Genomic DNA, 26,604 nt, shown 5'->3' with positions numbered 1-26,604 from the left:
CTATGGTACCAAAAAAAAGTTTTATTTTGTGGCACCATACTTACTGGTATAACTCCTCATGTAACAGTCTTTAAATAGGGAAAACACAGAAGTGTTTGGTGGCTTCCCTGTTTGGTACCATAGGAATGAATGGGGCTAGGCTAAATGCTAACACATTCACAACGCGCTGTACAGTGCACGCATTGAAAAAAGATAGATATGTATTAATTCGTCTAAGTTGAGGTAATAACATAGTTTAATATGGCAAAAGGGTAGACTATTCCTTTAATCTTTTTCTCATAAGGGGAAAGACATGTAACTTTATTTTAGTAAATGAAGACTGTAAAACCGCATAGCGCGCTAGTGAGCCACCGGGATATTGCCAATCGATGACAAATTCTATGTATACAGGATTAACTCTCTCTGCATACACATGTAAACAGGTTATTCCGAATGTTTCAGAAACCCGAAACCCAACCTTAACCTTAAAAAATATTTAAAGCATGTAAACGTAATCAGTCAAAAGAGCCCTCCGTGTATTTTTGAGGCACAGGTTCCTTTTTCTTATTTATTAGGTGAAAACATCAAGTTGCTATTAACTGGAAAAGTACACATCCCTTTCGTAAATTCGCAGTGCAGATGTCATTCATGTCCATAGCACAATCTGCTGAACAAGTTATTTTCAGAGGTTTAATACTTAGTGATATGAAACTTTTACTCTGACTATGGACAATAGTGATAATAGCACTTGCCTTGGCACACATCACTTATAATGATTAACTCTTTCACCGCCAGCATTTTTAAAAAAAGTTGCCAGCGTTTTTCATGATTTTCACCAAAGTTTAATGCCTTCCAGAAAATGTTCTTCTTTAAATATATAAACATACAATATACCAAATGAAAGAACAGACCCTCTGCTTTCAAACTAAAAAAAACGTTTCATCCTACCTTTAGTAGTTCTTTTGCAATCAGCTTTTGAATATGGGTAGGTTTTTGCAAAAACACCATATTTTGAGCAAAAAGCAGAGATAATTCAATTTTTATGACGGACTTTTCATAGAGATCCCATTCAGAGCGATCTTTAAAACAGACACGGACATGCAGCAGCTTGCCATAGGGCAATACTTCCGGTTTTAAAAAGTTGTGCAAGGGCGCCACCTGGTGGATAATAGCGGTATTGCGGAAAGACGGAAAATCTCGTCATTGGCGGGGAAGCGTTTTCTCTTAATTGACGAGATATCTCGTCAATGGCGGGGAAAGAGTTAAGACTGATGCCAATAATTAATCCATATGACATGAATTTCTAGAAAAGTTTTAACGGTTTGGTTTGTGGCTGCATTTCAGCTCCAGAGGATGAAGATGAAGAATGTGTGGTGTTGAATCCTGAAGGTCGAGGGAAGAGACCGATCTTTGAGTGCTTCTGGAATGGCCGGCTTATTCCCTACACTACTGTCTCAGAGTAAAACCTTTTACTATCTCACTACTGCCTCACTAGTCTGTTAGGGGGTGTGCACACCAAAGCATTTAAACATGGCTGAAAATGGCATATGTACCCTGACTGTAGGTGCTTGCCAGCTTTTTGCAGCTGTGCACTTTGATTACTATGTCGTTGAAAGATGCGCCGGTTGGTTGTTGTGATATTTGTCTCTACCCTAGATTAGGGTAAAACCTTTTATTATCTTAATACTGTCTCACATTAAAGCGTTTTACTATCAGCGTTTCCATTAAAGATTTGCGCAAAACTTTAGCATAATTTTCTGAATGTTGACAATTTTCTATGTTCTACTATATTCTATTTTCTAGTGTTTTTTTATGAACTGATGTTATGTGACTTAAACATCATTTTGTGTTCGACTTCATGCAGCTCAGTATCGGCTGACGTGCGGACAACATAAAAATACAGCGAGAGTGACTCAAAAGCATACAGAGCAGTCGACTGCCGATTTTCTGATGTGGTATTTTGATGTCATGCGCTTGCCGGTTCTTGTGATGCAACATGAAGTCAAACACCTCATCTTGTCCTCCAACCAAACATAGTGCACCATTTTAAAAGAATAAGAGTGTGACTTTTATGCACGTCATGTGACCTGTAATTGCGAAAAATCAGTTTCCATTGCAACGTACGTGTTCGACTTCATACGGCTCAGTATTGGCTGACATGCGGACAACATAAAAATACAGCGAGAGTGACTCAAAAATTGCGAAATTGCAGTGTTTTCATTTGCCGAATTTTCCATTCTCTATTTAAATTTTTATTTAACATATGATACCGTTAACATAGACAATGCACAGCAGAGAACAGATTATTAACAATATCCATGAAAATCAACTAAAGGCTCAACTATAGATTATAGTCTTGGTGACATTATATACTTTTATTAATTTACACACTGTGTTTGTGCAAGGTTTGAGTGGTGTGCAAGGCCGAAGAAAGCAGGTGCCGTGCCTTTGGAGTGTTATAACCGAATTTCAGGAGTTCTCTTCGCAAACGATCGATTTCAGGTCAGCACCAACAAACTGACCTTCATGGACCTCGAACTTCAACTGCGTGACAAAGACACCATTTTTACCAGAGTGAACAACGGTCAGGTACAGAAACGCTCGGCAGGATTCTACTGGACAGACTCATGTGTTGTGATGTGTGTTGTTTTTAACACGATCTCTCTTGATTCATTCAGGAGCAGCGAGTGAGGATCCAAAGAGAGTTTATCAACTGGTTAAAGGATTGTCATGAGCGCTTTGATAAGCAAGTATGCGTCTAAATAACACTACGGGGTGGTTTCCCAAACCGGGATTAGCTTAAACCAGGACTAGGCCTTAGTTTACTTATTAAATATAACTAGTTTTAACAAACATGCCTTACTACAAACATTACTGACCTGCATTTTGAGGCCAAATAAAGGGCACTTATGTATTTTAATATTTGTCAGGGCAGGTTGTTTTCAGTTTGGACAGCTCTTACATTTATTTTAGTCTAGGACTAGTCTAATCCCTGTCCGGGAAACCACCCCTTAATTATTTTATGAATTTTTGATCTAGGATTATCTATCAAGCATAGATGAGATTAATTTTAAAGAGCGGTTTAATGCTATTTTATGCATTCTGACTTATTAAAACAGTAAATGACTTGTAATCATCATGCTAAACAAATGCAAAGTGTCAAAAAGACAATTGAGCTTGTGACGGAGTATTTCTGGGCCAAACGCCTCCTCTTTTATACAAGTTTCAGAAAGTTTTTTTTTTTTTTTAACATGGGTACCCATTACATATCAGTGACCCCATATTCCTTTTATGGGCACTTCCCCCGGTAAAGCAAGCTCACATGTCAATCAAAGTGAGAGCAAGGACACTCATTACAGTGCATTGAAAATGCGCTGTACTGTTCTTACTGGGCTTTTTATTATTATTATTATTATTAGTGGTGCTTGCATTTATGCAAAGCATCACTATTACTATCTTGCATACTTATTATTATTATTATTATTCTTCTTTTTCTGGACACTTTTTTGGCGCGTAACTCGTCCCGCACGCTTTGTCGTAGACCCATAAATTAGGGCTCAAATCGACCGGCTTATTGAGGAGAGGACTGCTATGACTTTTATAAGCGATCGGGTGCAGGATTTCCGAAAGGGGGGCGAAAAACCACCCAAAAAATCCCATTGACTTAACATTGCGCCCAACTTTGACGAGTCATAGCTCTGCTCGAGGATTTTGTAGAAACATGTGGGTTACAACATTTGAAGAGGGTGGTAGGCTCTTTAAGAACATGGATCACAATGGGGTGTAAGTTGTACCCCTGGGGTGTAAGAGGTGCCCAAAAGTGCCCCAATGAAAAGTCAATGGGGCAAAATCCCATAGACTTACCATTGCAAAAATTTTGACGGGTCATAGGTCCGAGCCAGAATTTCATAGAAACATGTGGGTTACTAAATTTGAAGAGGGTGCTAGACTCTGTCAGGACGTCCCCCACAATGGGGTGTAAGGTTACCATAGCAACCATTTTGGGCACCCTAGCAACCTATACCATAGACTGCCATTATAAAATGCCTGGATGGATATCTTTGCACCACAGTGTCATAGAGACATGGGGGTGGGCTCATTTTACTCAGGCATCCAATCAGTCTCTCAGGATCCTTACAGACTTACTAAGCCACGCCCCTAGCAACCACTTTTGAGCACCCTAGCAACATAAAATACAAACAGTTATATCTCGGCATCAGAACATCGTGGAGACACGGGGGTTGGACCGTTTTACTTGTGACTAGGGGTGTAACAATTGGGCACATCATTGGCCACTCCCAAGCCACGCCCCTAGCAACCAAATTTGAGCACCCTAGCAACCGAATAAACAAAGCCTTATATCTCCGCATCAGAACATCGTAGAGACACGGGGTTTGGACCGTTTTACTTGTGACTCGGAGTGTAATCACTGGGCACATAATTGGCCACTCCCAAGCCACGCCCCTAGTAACCAAATACAGTACCCTAGCAACAGAGTAAACAAAGCCTTATATCTCCGCATCAGAATATCGTAGAGACACAGGGGTTGGACCGTTTTACTTGTGACTCGGAGTGTAATCACTGGGCACATAATTGGCCACTCCCAAGCCACGCCCCTAGTAACCAAATACAGTACCCTAGCAACAGAGTAAACAAAGCCTTATATCTCCACATCAGAATATCGTAGAGACACGGGGGTTGGACCGTTTTACTTGTGACTCGGAGTGTAATCACTGGGCACATAATTGGCCACTCCCAAGCCACGCCCCTAGTAACCAAATACAGTACCCTAGCAACAGAGTAAACAAAGCCTTATATCTCCGCATCAGAACATCGTAGAGACACGGGGGTTGGACCGTTTTACTTGTGACTCGGAGGGTAATCACTAGTGGATGCCATTTTTTTCCCTAGCAACCAAATACAGTACCCTAGCAACAGAGTAAACAAAGCCTTATATCTCCGCATCAGAACATCGTAGAGACATGGGGTTTGGACCGTTTGACTCGTGACTCGGAGGGTAATCACTAGTGGATGCCATTTTTTCCCCTAGCAACCAAATACAGTACCCTAGCAACAGAGTAAACAAAGCTTTATATCTCCGCATCAGAACATCGTAGAGACACGGGGGTTGGACCGTTTGACTCATGACTCGGAGGGTAATCACTAGTGGATGCAATTTTTTCCCCTAGCAACCAAATACAGTACCCTAGCAACAGAGTAAACAAAGCCTTATATCTCCGCATCAGATCATCATAGAGACACGGGGGTTGGACCGTTTGACTCGTGACTCGGAGGGTAATCACTAGTGGATGCCATTTTTTTCCCTAGCAACCAAATACAGTACCCTAGCAACAGAGTAAACAAAGCCTTATATCTCCGCATCAGAACATCGTAGAGACACAGGGTTTGGACCGTTTGACTCGTGACTCGGAGGGTAATCACTAGTGGATGCCATTTTTTTCCCTAGCAACCAAATACAGTACCCTAGCAACAGAGTAAACAAAGCCTTATATCTCCGCATCAGAACATCGTAGAGACATGGGGTTTGGACCGTTTGACTCGTGACTCGGAGGGTAATCACTAGTGGATGCCATTTTTTTCCCTAGCAACCAAATACAGTACCCTAGCAACAGAGTAAACAAAGCCTTATATCTCCGCATCAGAACATCGTAGAGACACGGGGGTTGGACCGTTTGACTCATGACTCGGAGGGTAATCACTAGTGGATGCAATTTTTTTCCCTAGCAACCAAATACAGTACCCTAGCAACAGAGTAAACAAAGCCTTATATCTCCGCATCAGAACATCGTAGAGACACGGGGGTTGGACCGTTTGACTCGTGACTCGGAGGGTAATCACTAGTGGATGCCATTTTTTTCCCTAGCAACCAAATACAGTACCCTAGCAACAGAGTAAACAAAGCCTTATATCTCCGCATCAGAACATCGTAGAGACACGGGGTTTGGACCGTTTGACTCGTGACTCGGAGGGTAATCACTAGTGGATGCCATTTTTTTCCCTAGCAACCAAATACAGTACCCTAGCAACAGAGTAAACAAAGCCTTATATCTCCGCATCAGAACATCGTAGAGACACGGGGGTTGGACCGTTTGACTCGTGACTGAGAGTGTAATCACTAGTGGATGCCATTTTTTTCCTTAGCAACCAAATACAGTACCCTAGCAACAGAGTAAACAAAGCCTTATATCTCCGCATCAGAACATCGTAGAAACACGGGGGTTGGACCGTTTGACTCATGACTCGGAGGGTAATCACTAGTGGATGCCATTTTTTCCCTAGCAACCAAATACAGTACCCTAGCAACAGAGTAAACAAACCCTTATATCTCCGCATCAGAACATCGTAGAGACACGGGGTTTGGACCGTTTGACTCGTGACTCGGAGTGTAATCACTAGTGGATGCCAATTTTCTCCCTAGCAACCAAATACATTACCCTAGCAACAGAGTAAACAAAGCCTTTTATCTCCACATCAGAACATCGTAGAGACACGGGGGTTTGACCGTTTGACTCGTGACTCGGAGTGTAATCACTAGTGGATGCCAATTTTCTCCCTAGCAACCAAATACAGTACCCTAGCAACCGAATAAACAAAGCCTTATATCTTCGCATCAGAATATCGTAGAGACATGTGGGTTGAATTGTTTTACTTTTGGCTTGGAGTATAATCATATATTGTCCCCCGAAATTTGCCACGGCAAGCACCACTCACATTTTCTTCAGGAAATGTACCTATCTAGTTATTATTATTATTATTATTATTCTTCCAACCAAATTTCCGCAATTAATACGGCTCGAACCGTTTAACTTAGAAACTTCATTCAAACTCTCAAACGTGCGGACTATTCGGGAATAGTGTGCTATGACTTTTATAAGCAATCGGGGGTACGGTCTACGCCCCAGGGGCGAAAAAGCAGCCGAAAAATCCCATAGACTTAACATTGCGACAAACTTTGACGAGTCGTAGCTCAGACCTAGGATTTCACAGAAACTTGTGACTTGCCACATTTGAAGAGGCTGGCAGGCTCTGTAAGAACATACCTCACAATGGGGTGTAAGTTGTACCCCTGGGGTGTAAGAGGTCCCCAAATTTTCCCATAGACTTATAATGGGGCAGGAATCGTGCCCATATAAGGAACTAAAAACGTCCCGAATGGGATATCTTTGCAGCGCAGTGTCATAGAGACATGGGGGTGGGCTCATTTTACTCAGGCATCCAATCAGTCCCTTAGGATCCTTATTGAGCTATCAAGCCACGCCCCTAGCAACCATTTTGGGCACCCTAGCAACATCTCCCATAGACTGCCATTATAAAATGCCCAGATGGATATCTTTGCAGCACAGTGTCACAGAGACATGGGGGTGGGCTCATTTTACTCAGGCATCCAATCAGTCTCTCACCATCCTTATTGAGGTATTAAGCCACGCCCCTAGCAACCAAATATGAGCAGCCTAGCAACATAATAAACAAAGCCTTATATCTCTGGATCCGGACATCATAGAGACATGGGGGTCGGGTCTTTGGGTCATATTAGCTTCATGCTAGCTTCATGCTAAGTCATGCTAGCTTCGTGCTAGTTTCATGCTAGCTTTATGCTAATTTTATAATAAATCTTGCTAACTTAATGTTAAATCATGCTAGCTTCATGTTAAATCTTGTTAGCGTCATGCTAAATCATGCTAGCTTCATGCTAATCATGCTAGCATCATCTTAATCATGCTAGCATCATGCTAATAATGCTAGGATCATGCTAATTTCATGCTAAATTCATGCTAACTTTATGGTAATCATGTTAGCATCATGCTAGCTTCATGCAAATTATGCTAGCTTCATGCTAATCATACTAACATCATGTTAGCTTTATGCTAATCATGATAACATCATGCTAGCTTCATGCTAATCATACTAGCATCGTGCTAGCTTCATGCTAATCATGCTAGCATCGTGCTAGCTTCATGCTAATCGTGCTAACATCGTGCTAGCTTCATGCTAATCATGCTAGCATCGTGCTAGCTTCATGCTAGCATCATGCTAATCATGCTAGCATTATGCTAATCATGTTAGCATCATGTTAGCTTCATGCTAATCATGCTAACATCATGCTAGCTTCATGCTAATCATGCTAACATCATGCTAATTTCATGCTAATCATGTTAGCATCATGCTAGCTTCATGCTAATCATGCTAGCATCATGCTAGCTTCATGCTAATCATGCTAGCTTCATGCTAATCATGCTAGCTTCATGCTAATCATGCTAGCATCATGCTAGCTTCATGCTAATCATGCTAGCATCATGCTAGCTTCATGCTAATCATGCTAGCATCATGCTAGTCATGCTAGCTTCATGCTAGCTTCATGCTAATCATGCTAACATCATGCTAACGTCATGCTAATCATGCTAGCTTCATGCTAGCTTCATGGTAATCATGCTAACATCATGTTAGCTTCATGCTAATCATGCTAGCATCATGCTAGCTTCATGCTAGTCTTGCTAGCTTCATGTTAGCTTCATGGTAATCATGCTAGCATCATGTTAGCTTCATGCTAATCATGCTAGCTTCGTGTTTATCATGATAACATCATGCTAGCTTCATGCTAATCATGTTAGCATCGTGCTAGCTTCATGCTAATCATGCTAGCAACGTGCTAGCTTCATGCTAATCATGCTAGCATCGTGCTAGCTTCATGCTAATCATGCTAACATCGTGCTAGCTTCATGCTAATCATGCTAGCATCGTGCTAGCTTCATGCTAATCATGCTAGCATCGTGCTAGCTTCATGCTAATCATGCTAGCATCGTGCTAGCTTCATGCTAGCATCATGCTCTTGCTAGCATCATGCTAATCATGTTAGCATCATGCTAGCTTCATGCTAATCATGCTAACATCATGCTAACTTCATGCTAATCATGCTAGCATCATGCTAATCATGCTAGCATCATGCTAGCTTCATGCTAATCATGCTAGCTTCATGCTAATCATGCTAACATCATGTTAGCTTCATGCTAGTCATGCTAGCATCATGCTAGCTTCATGCTAGTCATGTTAGCATCATGCTAGCTTCATGCTAATCATGCTTGCATCATGCTAGCTTCATGCTAATCATGCTAGCTTCATGCTAATCATGCTAGCTTCATGCTAATCATGCTAGCTTCATGCTAATCATGCTAGCATCATGCTAGTCATGCTAGCTTCATGCTAGCTTCATGCTAATCATGCTAACATCATGCTAACGTCATGCTAATCATGCTAACATCGTGCTAGCTTCATGCTAATCATGCTAGCATCGTGCTAGCTTCATGCTAATCATGCTAGCATCATGCTAATCATGCTAGCATCATGCTAATCATGTTAGCATCATGTTAGCTTCATGCTAATCATGCTAACCATGCGTACATCATGCTAGCTTCATGCTAATCATGCTAGCATCATGCTAGCTTCATGCTAATCATGCTAGCATCATGTTAGCTTCATGCTAGTCATGCTAGCATCATGCTAGCTTCATGCTAGTCATGCTAGCTTCATGCTAATCATGCTAGCATCATGCTAACGTCATGTTGAATCATGCTAATCATGCTAGCATCATATTTCATCATGATAACTTTTTTAAATCATGCTAGCTTCACACTAAAACATGTCAACAGCCAGGTAAACTACTAGACTAAATTTCTTTTACATTTCTGTCAATCAGCTTTTTGCATTTTCATGCACTGGTAATTCCTTGGGAATTGCATATCTAGTTATCATTGTTCCTCCGCTAGAGCTGATCTGTCTTTTATAAATCTGATAAAACTAAAGACTCTTCGTAGATATGAAGGATGTAATATTACTCTATAGGTACTTAAGATTAACATTAGATGAGCAGAAAAAGCCTGTGTTATGTGAGCTTTAATGCATCAGTCAGAATAATTAAATTAAAAATAAATCAGTAATTTTTGCATCACTATTATTTTGTACTTCTGCTTACATGCCCGTGGCTGAAACATTTTCATTTGCAAATATAAATTATTTAATAAAGTAAATTTAATTAACATTTAATTAAATGTTAAATAAATTTAATATAATTATTAAATAATCATGAATTATTTTTGTTATTTGTGTCTAAATGTAAATATATATACAAGCTATTTTTCTGACACTGTGTTTGCAGGTGATGTTTCAAGGTTTTTTGGGTGTGACAACACGTACAGATGTGACCACCAAGCGCATGCAGTCTCCTTGGGCTCAATTTAAATCTATCAAGTGGGACGGCAAGACTTATGAGAAAGGACAATTTGTAAGCTTTGATCATTCTCACACAGACAACATGCATATAAAAAATACCTTACCTCTGTTTATTGTTTGAATTAGTGCTGGTCGATGATGTTACCGAAATCTTATGTTATAAATTTCTGCTGATGCTCACTGCGTTATGTAGAGTCAGCATGTTGAATAGTGCCAATGTACAATAATGAATAAAAGAGGTTTTACTTTATTGTTTGTCTTCCTCAGGTAAAATCTGTCAGAACTCAGCCTGTCATGTTTGGATCTATAGTTCAGTTTCTGCTGTATGGAGATTACGAGGGAGATGTTTACTCTACAGGTGGACACGTCCAGATTTCTCTGGTGAGGAAATGATCTACTGTTGCTGTTCAAGAAATTAGGGCTGCAACAACTAATCGATAAAAAGTTATAGTAAAATTCGTTGTTAATACCAGCTTGTTTAAACGAAAAGCAGCGTTGCCAGGTCCTCTGCCTTTCTGCAGAGTTCTGAATTGGGCTACTTTTAAACTGTTTGGGTTAATTTTTCTGCGGGTTAGAGATTGAAGAATTTGGTATTAGTTGTTGGTATACATTAATTATCGGGGACGTATCACCTGCGATATGTATGCGATATGGCCCAGCTTCTCAGGGAACTACGGCTCTGTGCAGTTAATGTCGCGCCATCTGAAAACAGCTGTTGGCGATTTAATACTAATCAAGGAACCGGCATTACTGACGTGGTGCACGTGGTATCGCATGCAATTTATCGTGCAGCCCTTATTGGGATGCTTTTGGACTCATTTTGAATGGCCAGTGGGCTGGTTTTGTTTAGCGGATCTGGCAACCCTGACAGGACAAAGACTAAAGCAAAAGCGCAAACGAATGCTGGTTAATGAAGGTTAGTGAATGGGAAGCATCAACGCGTACGCCCCGTGTGAATTAGGGTTGTTGCGGTGACAGAATTTTCCCACCGGTTAATCAGCGCGTGACAAACCCGGTTATACCGGTTTCACCGGGTGGGAAGGGCTTATAAATACACAGAAGTGCGCATTTTACTTTCACTTTTGAATTAGATGCAACTGTTGTTTAAATCCAGCGCTTGCGTACGCTGCGTTAAATCGCGTATGAATTTGCGTGCAAATGTGAGTGCAACAGCTGGTTTAAGTGCTCGAGTCAATGTGCGCAGGTACTTCTGACAGAAACCCGCCAGTCCCAAGCAGAGCAACCGGCTATTCCTCCATAAAGCGCTGCTTGAATGATGGGTTTATTATTATTCTTAATGAAAAACACAACAACAAAACGATCTCGCCTATATTAAACATCATATATGTATCTTATAACAAAAACGAGTAAGCACGCGGCTTCTGCCATCGTCTGCTCGCCGCAGTCTGACAGGAATGAAATCTGACACCCGCAGCCGCTGCTCTGTGATGACGCGCGTTCAGCTCCGCTGGATTCAGACAGCAGACACATACAGTTGTAAGTGTTTGCTCTCTCTAACCAAACTAAATGATTTAATTACAAGAAAATATCAAAACGCCGGTGAAAGACGGTGTCGCGGTGGGCAAGCGATCTAACCGGTGAGAGGCTGAAGCACCGGTAATCACCGTTTCACCGACTATCGCAACAAGCCTAGTGTGAATGCGCCGTTACAGTTTTCCGAGATGCACTTGACGGCCTTTTGTGCATCGATTTATTTTGGACGACCTAGTTAAGGCGGTAGTGTTTCCAGGCTTAGGCGCGCCGCCTTAACTGAAACATGCTGCGGGAAACCCTGAAATCGTAATTGCATCGAAGAAATATTTATTGTATAGATATTAAAATAAGTTTATTTATCTGTGACAGAATTTCGTGACAGAATTTCCTGACAGCACATCCCTGAAGACTCAATTCATTTGGTTTATTTATATTCTGACATTTAAATCTTTCCCCATACACAATATATCAAATGAAAGATCAGACCGTCTGCTTTCAAACAAAAATCGTTTCATCCTACCTTCATGAGTTCTCTTTTTATCACCTCTCAAATATGAGTAGGTTTCTTAAAAAACACAAAGTTTTGAGCAAAATGCTGAGATCATTCCATTTTTGTGAAGGACTTTATATAGCGATCAGATGCAGAGCGATCCTTAAAATACACGGAGCTCTTTCTCTTTCACGTGAGATGCAACTTCTGGCTTGTATAAGTTGCGGAAGTGCGCCTAGTGGATAATAGCGGTATTGTTGAAAGCCGGAAATTCTCGTCATTGGCAGGGAAGCGTTTTCTCTTAATTGAAGAGTTAGTGGGGAAAAAGATTTTTTACTATTTTAAAGCTGCACAAACATTTTTTATTTAAGGCTTAAAATATCAAAATCAAAAAAGAGTAGTGTGTGGCTTTTGCACTTTTAACTCTTTCCCGCAAATGACAAGTTTTTCAGGCAATCCGTATTTCCGCTATTATCTACCAGTTGGCGCTCTTACCCAACTTATTAACCCCTGACGCAACCTCTCAGGTCAAACAGTTCAAACTCTGAGTATGTTTTGATCATCGCTCTGAATCTGATCTTTATCAAAAGTCCTTCACAAAAATTATCTCAAAATTTTGTATTTTTGAAGAAACCTACCCACATCTGAGAGGTAATAAAAAGAGAACAAATTAAGGTAGGATGAAATGTTTTTTGTTGTTGTTGTTTTAAGCAGAGGGTCTGTTCTTTCATCTGATATATTATATGTTTATATATTTAGAGAATAACTTTATCTGAACGACATTAAATTAAATTTTTTTTTAAAAATTATAAAATTACAGTTTTACACGTGAATACCCTAATTTAGTGCCATATTTGGCTATAATAAGTGAAAAATGTAATTGAGCAAATATTTATGTTTTTATCCGATAAGTCGATTAATCGAAAAAAATAATCTGATTAATTGATTATAAAAATTTGCGGCCCTAAAAGAAAACTTTCACTATGTTTGGCAAAACGCGCAAGCTGCTTATTTCCATTACAACTTCAAGAACAGACACTGTTATTGTGAAGCTGCATAAACGTGGCTTATAAAAATCAGCACATCTTTGTAAAATTTTCTTCTTTCCTTAGGAACCAAAGGAGTTGTATGGTGAAAAGAAGATCATTCCAATCTGCAAGATTGACCGACTGGCCACGCCTGCAGTCATTAAGAAGAACATTGAGGATGAACTTGCCAAGTAAGATCTGATGTTTCCATCATTTATCCTGACTAAAGAGAGACAGAGTAATGTGTTTTCATCAGCACTGAGAACACATCCATCTCATAAATCAGCTTTATGTGTTTCGACTCAGAGATCAGATATGACTGACATGCATGTTGTTGTAATCAGACTTCCGGATCGGTTAAGGCTAACGTGGCCTGAGGAAAACCCATGGGTTGACAAAGACGTGAGACCAGCAGGCACACCCATGGGTAAACACAGTCACACGCATGTACATTTAACTGTATATTAAAGAATATTAATCAGTTTAATTCAAAATCTGATCGTTCAGGTCCCATTAAAGTGGAGATTTTGAACAAGAAGGGAGAGTCGATGTCTCGGCTGCCGCTGGCCGTCAATGCCAAGAAACTTTCGATTCGCCTCAGAGTCATCTGGCACTGTATGTGACCTTATACAAGCTTTTTGTTCTCATGTTTAAAACATAAAAGTTGATAGTGTGTAACCATCTTTGAGTTTGTGCACAATTTGTTTTCTCTATTCAGCTTCTAAAGGAGACGTACAGACAAACTCTCACATCGCTGTATATTCAGCCAAGTGGGAGTACTGGTTTAAAACTATGGGTAAAGAAACAAGACATCCTTGTGTGCTTTATTATTATTTTAATTGTGGATTTGTTGCTTTGCCTCTCTTCTGAAAGAATAAGCCAGTTGTCTTTTCCAGGGAATTTAAGTAAGCTGGGCAAGTACACGCTTAACCTGCAGACAGTGATCAGCGACAGCTTGGCCGATGAATGGGCTGGAAAGAGATTACCTCACCACAACCTCAATTTCACTATTAAAGGTAAAACACATATAAACAGTAACCATACAGCTACTATCAGCCAGCAGTGTAGATAATCCTAAAAAGTAAAAAATAAATCACACATTATGAAACTTGTAATGTTGCGTTCACACCAGCCGCGGTAGAGGCGTCAAACGCAAGTGATTTCAATGTTAAGTCAATATGAAGACGTGTTGACGCGCATCTGGAGGTCTCGCTGCGCAAATGAGGCGTTTAGCACGGCGCGGTACATGTGATTCCGCCTCATTTGCGCGTGTAGTTCACACAAATGCCGCAAATTGAAAAATTTGAACTTTGGCGGAAAAACGTGGCGCTAACTAATCAGGAGCTTGATCTAGTAGTGACGTGATTACAGGAAGCGAGCGGAGTCGCAGAAGCCCCTCCCATGACGCTAATTTCCACGTCTCGAATGATTAGAATTTAATGCACGGCTTTCATGCGCAAATGAAGCGAGTACAAACTAGATGCTGTATACGCGAATTTGACGCCTCAAAAGCAGCTTGTGTGAACCCACGGTAACATTCACAATGTATATATATAATACTCTCTCACTCTCTCCCTGTTTTTCAGAGGGTGAAGCTGTAGCTTTTGCATTGGGTTTAATTTCCTCTCCGGTCCAGATTGGAGTGCCCTTCAGTATTCCTCTGGAGTTTAAGGATGAGTTTGAAAATTCTGCCCGTCCACCTGCTGACATTAAACCCCAGCTGGAGTGCAGGTAAGTGTATGCACACCGGAGCTCTGCTCCAAAACCTATTGGCATTTTACCTGTAGGATTTTTTCCAGCTGTGCCGCAGGGGATGCTGATGGTGGTTAAAACTCCTGACCCAAGAATCAGAACCTAAACGGCTCATAAATCATGTTAATGTTGGTCGGGCCAGTTAAGATCGAGTGCACAAACTATTATAATTTACTAAACGGGGCAAATTAGCGCAAGGAGGCAATTCCAAAAAAACCCTGCCAATGGAAGTGATAATATCTGCGGGTTATTTATTACAAAAGCTGTTTTCCATAATGACCAACACAATCTACTAAGAGCAGCATAAGTTAGTTCAGGATCACAAATAAGCAGAGCTGATGATGTGCGGGTGATCTACTTACGCCTGATTAGCTTGAGCTCAGCCCCGCGGACATCACAGCTAACGAAACCATAGGACACTGAAAAGAACTGGAGGACAAAATTATATGACTTCTCCTAGTGACTCCTCTTTTATTTCTTCCAGCAAATAAAAAATAACATGGCTTAGCAAACAATATTTTTGAATAATATGTTAAAAATCATTTAAAAAAATCCTTTGCATTGTACCACACGCTCTCTCTCGCTAATTTGCCCCGTTTAGTAAATCTGGCCTCTGGTTCAATTTGGAGCCTGGGGGACTCAAGAGTTTGGAGGAAGAGGCATGAATAATACATAATAGTGACATGCGAGTAAGAGCATATCTATATAAGCAGGTCCAGATAGCAGACCATCTCGGCTTCATTTCTCTGACAATAAAATCTCTCTTTTGGCAATAGAGCACGCTGCTTTGAGAATTATTCTTCATAGTCAACGCTGCTATTCTCTTAAATCTTTTTAATGAACTTTATTTTTATAGTAGTCATTATTGTTCGTAGTGTGAACTGCTCTTAAGAAAGAAATGCTTGGTCAGTAATTCACAGTTTTTTTTTTATAGTTCACCAGACTTGAATTTTGAGGGGACGGCTTTTGGGAGCATCATCAAAGATGTGAAGGCCAGAGGAAACATAGGTCGACTGGGAAAGGTCAGTATTGGCTTACATTATTATGTTACATTAATTACATTACTTTTTAAGTTAGGGATAATGTCAGCTTTGTGTCGGGTCCTGATCACACTATCGGGGCTTATTTCAACGATAAAAACCGACTACCTGTACATTATCTCACACGTTTACCTCATAAGTAAGGTAAGGAACATTAAATATTGATTTGATATATTTTATATACAGTACAGACCTTGCGTGAGAAAATATGTTTACCTAATCATTTGGTTAATCATTTGTAAATAATGCGTCATATATGTCAATGTTTTCCAACCTTTCTTCTGCCACGGCACAGTTTTGATAAGTAAAAAATCAGAATAAGCATTAACAGAACTGCACAAACCCGTATTGCAATGCTTAAATGACTTGTTAAACTGGAATATTATAATGTATTAAATGTAGTACTCACATGTTACAACACAACACAAAGATGATGTCCTGGCTGGAATTAATGAGAAAGACACATGCAGATGTGACCAACTCAGCAACCTGGTATCTAGCTTCGAGTGCTTTTTCAAAAACTGTGCCGTGCTATTGGGAAGGGAAACACTGATATATGTTATTAAAAGACATATTTATATTTAATTGTTGTGTATTATTAAACTGTACCTGTCAAAATGATTCGCAGCATTCGGGTTACTGTGTGTTATAAATTTATTTAACTTTTTTTATTAGTAGTAGTAGTAGTAGTAGTAGAATTCATAGTATAATTATTATTATTATTATTATTGTCTTTGTCAGTATTATTGTTGTTTTTATTCTTTTATTTATTGAATATTTTAAAGAAACTGAATAAGTAACAATATCACCACCACCAGTCCTAAATTTTGTTAAAATGACAAACTTGTATTCATAAAGTTTAATCATTGTTTGCTTATAAAATCATTTTATAATGCTTGACTGGTTGATGCTAACTGTGCGTGCACACCACCAGCGACTTGGCGCTGTGTCCCGCTAGTCTCTTTCAATGAGGTCATTGGAAAGCTTTCCTAATTCTGGTTGTCCTAATAACAACTACTATACTTCTCAGTTAATGACGATAGATGGATGACGTGAACTCCACTGCTTCACATGCATTGGTAGTTGCTCCTGAAAGTCGTGTGTCATATGCATAAAATTGAACTGTTCGCAGCTTCGTCATATAGCTGTACTTCCGGTTGCAATGGTCTTTGTCACTTGTGTCGCTGGATGTTGCCAAGCTTCCACTAAAGTGAACCAGATTGTGTTGCTCTGCCGTTGCTAGTCGCCAGCGATGTGCATTTGCAGCAATGGCAAGCTCACACTACAGGATTGGAAAACTACCTGAATCACTGCGTAGCTCACACTACACAACAAGGTTTCTTCACAAGATGTCACAAGTTGTCATCATCTTTTTATATCTGCATGCATACTACACAACACAAAGCTGTTGAGGTGCACATAGTCACATACTGCAAAACACTCAATAAAGAGACGTTCCCGACCATCAGCAAAAATACGATTTTTCGCATAAATTGTCACGAGTAATTACAATGATCGCCCTTTAATTGGTCGACCTCTCTCCCTTTATACCATCTGCACTGTGATTGGCTGGATGAGTTACAACTTGTCATTGAGTGCGTTCACATGCAGTCTTACGACGATTATGCTTAATAAACTGATAGCGTGTGGGGTCATGTAAATGCTTAAAATGGTTTTCTTTTTTGGTTGATGAATATGTATGCATGCATGTATGTATGTATGTACCGGGTAAATATTTGTGTTAAATATCATTTACCTGCGCTAACCTTTGCTCTTTGATGTTTCTTATGTGTGTTGTTTTAACAGTTACATACAGTGAAGGTTCAGATCCCAGGGCTGAAGCCGAATGTGCAGTCGTTTCAAATCGCTGTGCAGCCTGGTATGAGAAACACAAACACCGACATTATAATCACAGACAGACAGTAGATGGTGTAATCCTGCTGTTGTTGTGGTTTTTAGTTGGGTTCTTTAAGAATCAAACTAAAGCAATTAGATCCATTTTCAAAAGACTTTAATGTCAGTAGACTTCAATGTCAGACATAAAGTCCAGCAAGTCCTGCAGATTCAACTGCAAAACCCACTCTTTCTCCCTAAGATAGTTTGCACCTGTAACTTTTTATTATATTATGATGTTCTTTGGTCCTTTAATTCAGTCAGGATATTCTTCCAGTGGGTCCTATGACCATTACTTTAATCTCATTGGTTCTGGTTTCAAACAGGATCTTCTGGTGGGGCTTTAGTGCCTCATTATCTCAAAACCATATGTTAAAGTTTAATATGTAGACAATCATCATGACATGACCAGACCCTATGTAAAGATTATTATGTAGACAATAATCCATTCTTCACAGAGCGAAAATATATGCACAGGAAAACTAAAATACGTAATGGTAAATTATTTGTGCATATAAATGGTTATATTTATTTACATAGATTAAACTTGATTACTTGACTTAGTCCTTGTGTCTTCCAGGCCTTCCACACACACTTGTTGTCTTTCCTGAAGATGATGTGATTTCTGTGGAGAACGGCACACCGGTAAACATCAGAGTGGAAGTTCATGACGAGTATCACAACATCACCACTCATCCTAAACTCACAGTCCGATGTCAGGTATAGAATACCAGACACAAAGTCCTTTTATCTTACTACTTTCTTTTTTATTTTGTGGGTCTTGCATTGGTTGTGGTGGAAAAATCTGTGATATTTTCCAGAATTGTAGTGTAGTTAAGAGGAGATTTTTTTTAGGGGTGCACAATATCGTCCGATGATGCTTGCTATGCTTTTCGATGAATTATGGTGAAATGCCGCTACATCCAAAAGCTAGGGGGCGCTCTCGTGCAGAAACTCAATGTGCGCTGCAGACGAGTAACTACAATACACACGCAGCTATGAGACGCAGCTCCAGGAAATTGCTTAAGGATATATTTAAATTGCTGTTTTTTATGATAGTAAAGAATTTGTATAATGATTATTCTGTTATTCATGTTATGAACGAGTCAAACTAACAGTGATTTCAGATCAATAAGGACATTACTGATCAAAAGTCGTAGTACATGAAATAGCTGTGAATATTATCGTCTGTGCGATTCAGAATAGTTATCGGCCACATATTAGTGTGTATGGGCATTTATTTGTGGTGTCTGCAGATGTGAAACTCTGCTGTGGTTTGTGTTCGTAGCTGCTGGGAGCTCCTGATCTTTCTGTAGATGTGGTGGACTGCAGTCTCTCAGGATCTGGACTCTTGTTGGCCAAACCTCTTCAGCTGAAGACCGTACACACTCAACAAAACCTCACTGCCAAATTCAGCATTCCTGTAAGACAACAATTAAGATCGCTTGTTGTGTAGTTTATTTCTGAGTCCTGTCAGATTGATTCCTCTTAGGGCTGGATGATAAGGCCAAAATTTCTAAAACCGACATACTTCTAAGTTTTGGTCGATATTCTATGGAAAATTGCATAGCAAGCTACATTATGATATATTAGATACTAGCATACTACATTTTATACATGGGTGATTCTCACGAAAACTTGGTTTTAAAAATGTCAAGAATGAAAATGTAAAAATTGCTTAAATTTACTTTTTTTCCCACCAGACATTGAAAAACAAAGTCTGGAGTAAATGGGAACATTAATTTAAACACTCTTACTTATCATTTAACACTTTTTGTAACATAATTAAAAAAATTAGTCCTAAAAATCTCATTACCGCAACAGTCAGAAAAAATCAACACTGACATATTTTCAAAATGACATGTCAAACCTGAAAGAACATAATTTGGAGATTCTGCACATGCATTTAAAATCAAAGTATTCTGCTTCTATTAATTAAATTAACATTTAATAAGCATCTGTTGCGGTAATGATAATCAAAATGTCGTGTAAACATTCTGACAAGACAATATTTCAAATTAACTGTAAAAAAATTATCTTACCTGGTAGCCATCTTGAAGTGACTGGTCCATGTGCTTGGTCACTCAAAATCAAACTTTATTAAAATTCTGTATGTGTGCTTAAACTGTTCTCAAAAAGTGTTGCGGAGGATGAGAACATCTGGCATGGACACATCATTTTCCTAATTTTTCTTCATTATTATTATACATGAATATTCAGTAAATATTTTTTCTGTCACCTAAAGTAGTCTAGCAAAACATCCATTTATTTTTTTTCTAAATATTTTTGTGTTAATTTGATTAAATTACAACATAACGCATGTTCAAAAACAGCCGGACACATTGCGGTAATGAGAATTTCAGCAGAAAATTAGATAAAATTGACAAATTATAAATTCTTATGTTGAAATCACACATTGTGCAAGGTAGAACATAGTATTGTGTTAATTCTGATGCTTTTTAATATAACTATATTACACATTTTATAGCTAAAATCATTAGTGCCGTGGTGTTTCAATGGTTTCGTGAGAATCACCCACATATTATACTATGCCATAGCTGCATACATACTTTTGTCTTCTGCACATTCCTCCTCTTTCCTCTATTCTAACGCACCTGATGGCTTAAGCCTATTTTTCTCATCCGTAATTCAGTTTGTGTTGTATTACATCTCCTATTGTCCCTCCCTATATAGTGTCACCATTGGAAGCTATGACTTGATGTGAACTAACCCTGCCCCTCTTTCTCGTACTTCTGAGTGACAGCTCTTCTATGGGCAAACACTCCAAAGTGCCAACGAGATTAATTGATCGCATATTAACAATGATATGATTTGACGCAAGATACAAATGAGCGATTTAAATCTGATCAGGCATGCCGTTTTCCTCGCTGTCCAAGAGAGTGCAGCTCATGGTTGCTTAGCTACGAAAGACGCCACAGGAGCACACTTTGAAAGGAAGACCCGCCTTCACCCACGTTTACACGTGCAATAGAGATCCTGCAGCGCGATTCATGCAAATAAGGCGGCGCAAATTGAGCGTTTCGTTACAAAAATCTTAACCGCGTTAAATTCACACCGCGTTAACCAATCAGGAGCTTGTTCTAGTAGTGATGTGATTACGATGTAGTGAGCGGAGGCAGAAATATACGAAACAACAATGAAGGACAAAATAATTTTTGCTGTATGTGGACACCCGTGGCTGTACGTACTTTTATAGAAACAGGGATTAAAAGGATCTTGCTTGGAAGAAAATGAATGAGGAGGTCGAACAATCTGGCGAATTTCACACGCTAATGAAGCGAGTTAACTATAATTTTTAAGCACCCAACTATGCACCAACAACACATTTTATTTGCTTTATTTGCATCTGGTATAAACGCAGTTAACCAGTGGTTCAGAGATATCCCTAGGTACCATAATCTGATGTTTCACACTGTGCATTCTTAAACCCTAGGATAACGTTTTCATTTGCATATATTACCGTGAAATATATTGATATTTAATTATTGTCCAGCCCTAATTCCTCTTGACAGTAAAGGTGAAGACTATAATTTCCATCATTCCACACTTTTTCACAGCGTCATTATGCTATTGCCGTTGTTTTTGTTAGGGTTGGGCCGATCCACTTTTTCCATTACCGATACAATTTCGATACCTGTATTCTGAGTATCGACCGATCCCGATCCAATACTAGTATTTTTCTTGATCCATTTAGAATTGTGTGTATAAACACATACATATATATACGCACACATATACACACAAAACATGTTGCACAAAATCAGGAGAATATCATGTCAAGTGAATTTTTTTAAATGAGCTACAAGTTAAAAGAATGTTAGTGTTCTTAAATATTTAATAATTGTTTTTGAGTGGACATACCACTGAGCATATAAATAGTTCAAGTACATTTTACTTAATTGCGCAAACTGTCACAACATGAAAGACTTTTTAATCAGATGTTTAAAATACGGCTTTTGTGTGTGTGTGTGTGTGTGTGTGTGTGTGTGTGTGTGTGTGTATGACATATTTAATTCACGCTACTCCAGTGTATTAACTCGGCGAGCACCAAACCATTCAGTTTTTGTGACCTTAAATATCTTCATATATGCATTTGTTTTTCGCATAAGGCTGTTGAATATTTTAGGAAGATTTTGAATATAGTGTATAATAACATTTATGGTGCTTTTATAATAGTTTGACTTTTCTGTAGCATGACAGTAACAACCACAAGTAACGCACAGTATTGGATTTGGATCGGCCTTGTTTTTCCAATACCCGATCCAGCAAAAAAGGTTTGGATGGACCCGATATCGGGTCCAAAGTATTGGATCGGCCCACCTCTAGTTTTTGTTTAGGGACCTCTATTAGTGAAAATTACACATTGTGCCTTTAATATTTTTTCTATGCTGTTATTTAACAGTATTAGCCATTTTCTTTCTCTTGTGCTATACACTGGGTCGTAACAAAGCATAAGTAATTTGTGAAGTCAGTTTTATAGTACTTTGTTTTATGACATTGCTTCTAATATTAGTAATCAACCATAACATCAACTATTGAAAATAATAACCTTCTTAAAAAAATCTTAATATTAAGTATTCTGAGTGCTATAAATGAATATAAAAATGTGACTTTCAGTAAGCGGTCTAATCTTTTCATCTTTATAATTTTTGTATGCACAGAACCATAAAACAGTGGCGTGTGTGGAACGACAGCTGTGTGTGTTGCCCAGCTCACGTGTGACCCGTCTGGAGGTCTACACACAGGATGAGGGCTCTGATGTCATGGTGCTGCAGGATACAGAGCGCATTGATTGGACCGCTGGAGATACGCTTGGAAGTTTGTACTTTAGACTCTATGATGAAGGCGATAGGCTGGTTTCCCTGCCGCCAAAACTTACCAGCAAGATTAAGGTGTGGGTGAATCATTTCATTAATGTGATGAATGTAATTGTCTAATGCAGGTTTCAGTATATAACAGTTTATGTTTCTGGCAGGTGAACTGGACAGCAGAGATAAATCCTGAAGAGCTGTCGAAAGGAAAACTGCCACCTCTGCTTGTTCCCACTCAAGCACAGCGAGAACATTACTACAGCGTGTCTTTCCATGACCAGCAGACAGTCAACACGTCCTTCATCATAATGTAAGACACAAACATTATTGGGCTTTTCACCCAGTTAATGGAATCCTAGGTTATCTCTTTTTCATTTCACACTGTTCATACCAGACGCGAATAAAGCGTTAAGCGCGAGTGATTTACATGTTAAGTCATTGCAAAAATGCAGTAGATATCCTGCTGTGCAGCGCGAATCGAGCAGTCGAATCAAAATAATTTTATATCAGTTATTCAGATTCAATTTGAGCTATATATATATATATATATATATATATATATATATATATATATATATATATATATATATATATATGAAGAGTTTGGTTCCAAAACGCAATAAACGCCATTTTTGAAAAAAATGAGTTACTGCCAAAATCAGTATTATATCAGGTCAGTAGTTAAAAGTAAATAATTAATTTTACGCAAAATCCAATACCCGCCGTGATATTCTGTCATCTTTTCTCCCTTTGTTCCCAAAATGCGACAAACGCCACTCCTCCTTTTTTACAGAACGCAATAAATCCATTCCTGATATTACAGCGGACCATTCACGCAATGTAAACAAACATGGCGGCGCGCTGAGTACACGGAATCCTAATTTTCCTCATCTACTTTGTACTTCGTGATCAACAAACAAAACAAAATAATACTTTAATAGCATTGCTAAACCTGTGATGGTTTTCTGTGACGGGAAAGAAACGTAAGCCATCAACATCTAATAATTTCCGCGAGAGGCACTCGGCTGCTTGTTCTCCAGACAGCATCAAGCTTCTCATGCGTAAACATTGACCCCAGAGGATCTTATGAAAACTTTACATTATTTTACTCAAAGTCAACGAAAATCAAGCGGGACCAAAACATTTTACAGCTGATCGCTGTGAAAATGTAAAGAGACGACGTCAAATATAACCGCAGCAATGTGTTCTTAATATAACAAAGTAAGTGTTTTGGTTAATGCCATTAATGTTTATTTTTAATCATTGTATACCACTAGTCAACTAAATAAATATAAAATGGTAAAGATGAATGCACATTTATACATTGATTTAATAGATTTATAGCATTTTGAAATAAAAAACTGTCATGGATTTATTGCATTTTGTGGAAAAAATAATTAGTTTTTATAATAAATCTTTGAAAATCAAGTTATGGATTTGAATTTCTTATGTTTTTATAACCTAAAGATGCTATGTGAAAGTTTGTAACAGAAAATAGTGGTTTTCATCTTGTCACTTTCTTGGTATGGAAAACACGTTTTTACCGAAATTTGTCAAAATGGATTTATTGCGTTTTGGAACCAAACTCTTCATATATATATATATATATATATATATATATATATATATATATATATATACATATTGAGATTACAAGCTAGCTAAATCTGGCAAATCTGAATTTTACGTGAGAATGACGCGAAACAGTAATGATATGATAAAAACAGCGTCAAACTGAATGAAGGTGTATTTTGTAACTTTGAGAGGGATTTCTTGACAGAAATGCAATGTAATCTACATCACTATATTATCAGTGGTGTAAAAAGATCTTACATAATGAACTCTATTGTTTTTATTACCTTAAAATGAGCCGTTTTTCCTCTTACATGGAAGTTGCAGTCATAATTTTACAGTAGCCCTAAACGAACTTGTTTTATAGATTGTGTTTGGCCCCTACGTTGTCTCAGACGACAACTTGTTTGTCTGTGGCGGCAACCATGACTGCATTCCACTGTTTTAGACACGCACTCGTGAACGTCCCTAAACACTTCCCCTCTGGGGAATCCCTGTCGCCATTTTGAAGTGCGTTCCACTTCGTCAAGTGGACAAGGGAAGTTTGTATGGACAGACCCTCGCTCCTTCGATTTTGACCTTTAGGTAGCTCCATATCCCACAATGCAACACGATTTTGACGTCACTTCAGCAACTCTCGCTTTGCACAGTTTAAATGATGGAGGGGCGGTCTCCACTTTTCATGTGATCAAGGGCTTAGGGCGATCCATTTGAACCCGCTTCAAGTGTTTCAGCAGTAGTGGGCACTCGTACAACGTAAGCAATGACGTACATCCGAGTGAACGAGACTGAGGGAAGTTAGCGAGGGAAGGTCATAAAAAACGAACTGGAACGCAGGGCCAATGCGTTTTGAAATTGAGGGGTAAGCTGCAATTCGCAATCTCACCACTAGATGCCGCTAAAATGTCACCTTTAAGCCTCCTGAGATGTCACTTTTACTTCAATTACACGAATGGTGATATGAGGTACATGCTCTTTAGTTTCTGATTGGCTGTCCATTGCTAATTATCAAGTCATAACATTTGGAGCAGGGTTTCATAACCCTAGGTTCATTTCAGGGATAACCCCGCTTCTAAATTAGAAACGCTCCTTAACCTAGGGTTAAAAGTGTGTTTTTTACCTGGGGTTAAGCACAGTGTGATAACCCCTTTTGTGTTCATTTCTATTATATGCTCACACACTTGTAGAAGAGGGTTAAAGCGTCACTGACCCTTTTGTGTCTTTTCTACAGCTAGCTATTTTTTAGATTCATTGTCATTGATCAATAATGATGCTGACTTTACATTATCTGCTCTGCAATGTACAATTCCGTTATAAGGTTAAAGTGCCCCTATGATGGATTTTTTACAATTTTATTTCATGTCTTGGGTAATGTAGGTGTAAGTGAAACCATCTGCACAAAGTTTGTAAAGCTGAAAGTGCACCCTAAATAAAGTTAATGTCTCTCAAAAGAAAGAGTTGACTCTTAAAATGAATCGTTCAGAGTTCAAAACCTATTTCCATGACCCACCTACGTTCTAGATAGTATAATGTAAATACATCAACCGCGTAGATAACGTCATGTCAAGAAGATAGTGTGCTTGTGAATTTGGTTAATTCTGTGAAGAATCAGTAGTTAAAATTCATCTTTAGTTGAGACCACTTCATCAGCAGCATAGCATAATAGGGCCAGGAAATTGTGCTATAGTAAGTTTTTGATAGAGAAATAATCATTTTTGTTTCATTTGTGTGTGTGCAGGACTCGTCCAGACGAACCAGAAGATCTTCGAGTGAATCTCAGCGATGTGATTGTCCAAATGGGTGAAACTCTGTCACGAGACATTTGTAAGTAACATCTAAACAGCCTGAATCTGTTTATTTCAGTTTGGTATCCACTATTAAATCAGAAACATCTGCACATGCAGATGCCATTCACATCTTCTGAGTAATCTGCTTTCTGATGAATAAATCACTGTCTTAAAGGGCGGTCACACTGCACTTTTCGTTCCACTGACTTTGATTCATATGCATGTGAATGCATCAGACCGGAAAGATATTTCACTGCGCACCAAAGTCACGTACCAAAGACGCTTATTCGCCTCACATAAAGACGTTACCATGAGTCACTGACCTTACTCGACTAATAAGCAAAGATGGATGAAGTGCTCCCTGCCTATTTTTGTGGGTTTTGGCTAGAGGGGATACAGCTATGGCCTAAATCAATGAAATGTTGAGTTTAGGGTTAGGATTAGGATGAAAACAGCACTCATTCGGTGAGATTTGAGAAGATTTTGGCCATA

General features: G+C 39.0%; 1 protein-coding gene across 2 annotated transcripts in view; it reads left to right on the top strand.

Moving 5' to 3' along the window:
- smchd1 (structural maintenance of chromosomes flexible hinge domain containing 1) overlaps positions 1 to 26,604 on the top strand; it is a 59,292-nt gene that overhangs the window by 9,253 nt on the left and 23,435 nt on the right. For both annotated transcript variants that reach the window (XM_065261806.2, XM_065261805.2), the window contains exons 11-28: positions 1,324 to 1,438; positions 2,385 to 2,568; positions 2,658 to 2,729; positions 10,151 to 10,276; positions 10,492 to 10,605; positions 13,321 to 13,427; positions 13,581 to 13,663; positions 13,744 to 13,851; positions 13,955 to 14,032; positions 14,133 to 14,252; positions 14,823 to 14,967; positions 15,923 to 16,010; positions 17,835 to 17,907; positions 18,502 to 18,641; positions 19,210 to 19,344; positions 22,604 to 22,834; positions 22,918 to 23,063; positions 26,064 to 26,149. In XM_065261806.2, the coding sequence (XP_065117878.1) occupies positions 1,324 to 1,438; positions 2,385 to 2,568; positions 2,658 to 2,729; positions 10,151 to 10,276; positions 10,492 to 10,605; positions 13,321 to 13,427; positions 13,581 to 13,663; positions 13,744 to 13,851; positions 13,955 to 14,032; positions 14,133 to 14,252; positions 14,823 to 14,967; positions 15,923 to 16,010; positions 17,835 to 17,907; positions 18,502 to 18,641; positions 19,210 to 19,344; positions 22,604 to 22,834; positions 22,918 to 23,063; positions 26,064 to 26,149 (2,151 nt within the window). The remainder of the gene's footprint in view (positions 1 to 1,323; positions 1,439 to 2,384; positions 2,569 to 2,657; positions 2,730 to 10,150; positions 10,277 to 10,491; positions 10,606 to 13,320; positions 13,428 to 13,580; positions 13,664 to 13,743; positions 13,852 to 13,954; positions 14,033 to 14,132; positions 14,253 to 14,822; positions 14,968 to 15,922; positions 16,011 to 17,834; positions 17,908 to 18,501; positions 18,642 to 19,209; positions 19,345 to 22,603; positions 22,835 to 22,917; positions 23,064 to 26,063; positions 26,150 to 26,604) is intronic.

The sequence above is a fragment of the Paramisgurnus dabryanus genome, chromosome 2 (genome assembly GCF_030506205.2).
Source record: "Paramisgurnus dabryanus chromosome 2, PD_genome_1.1, whole genome shotgun sequence".
NCBI classification, from domain to species: domain Eukaryota; kingdom Metazoa; phylum Chordata; class Actinopteri; order Cypriniformes; family Cobitidae; genus Paramisgurnus; species Paramisgurnus dabryanus.
Note: the sequence above shows the minus strand (reverse complement) of the source record. Positions and strands in the feature narration are given on the sequence as shown.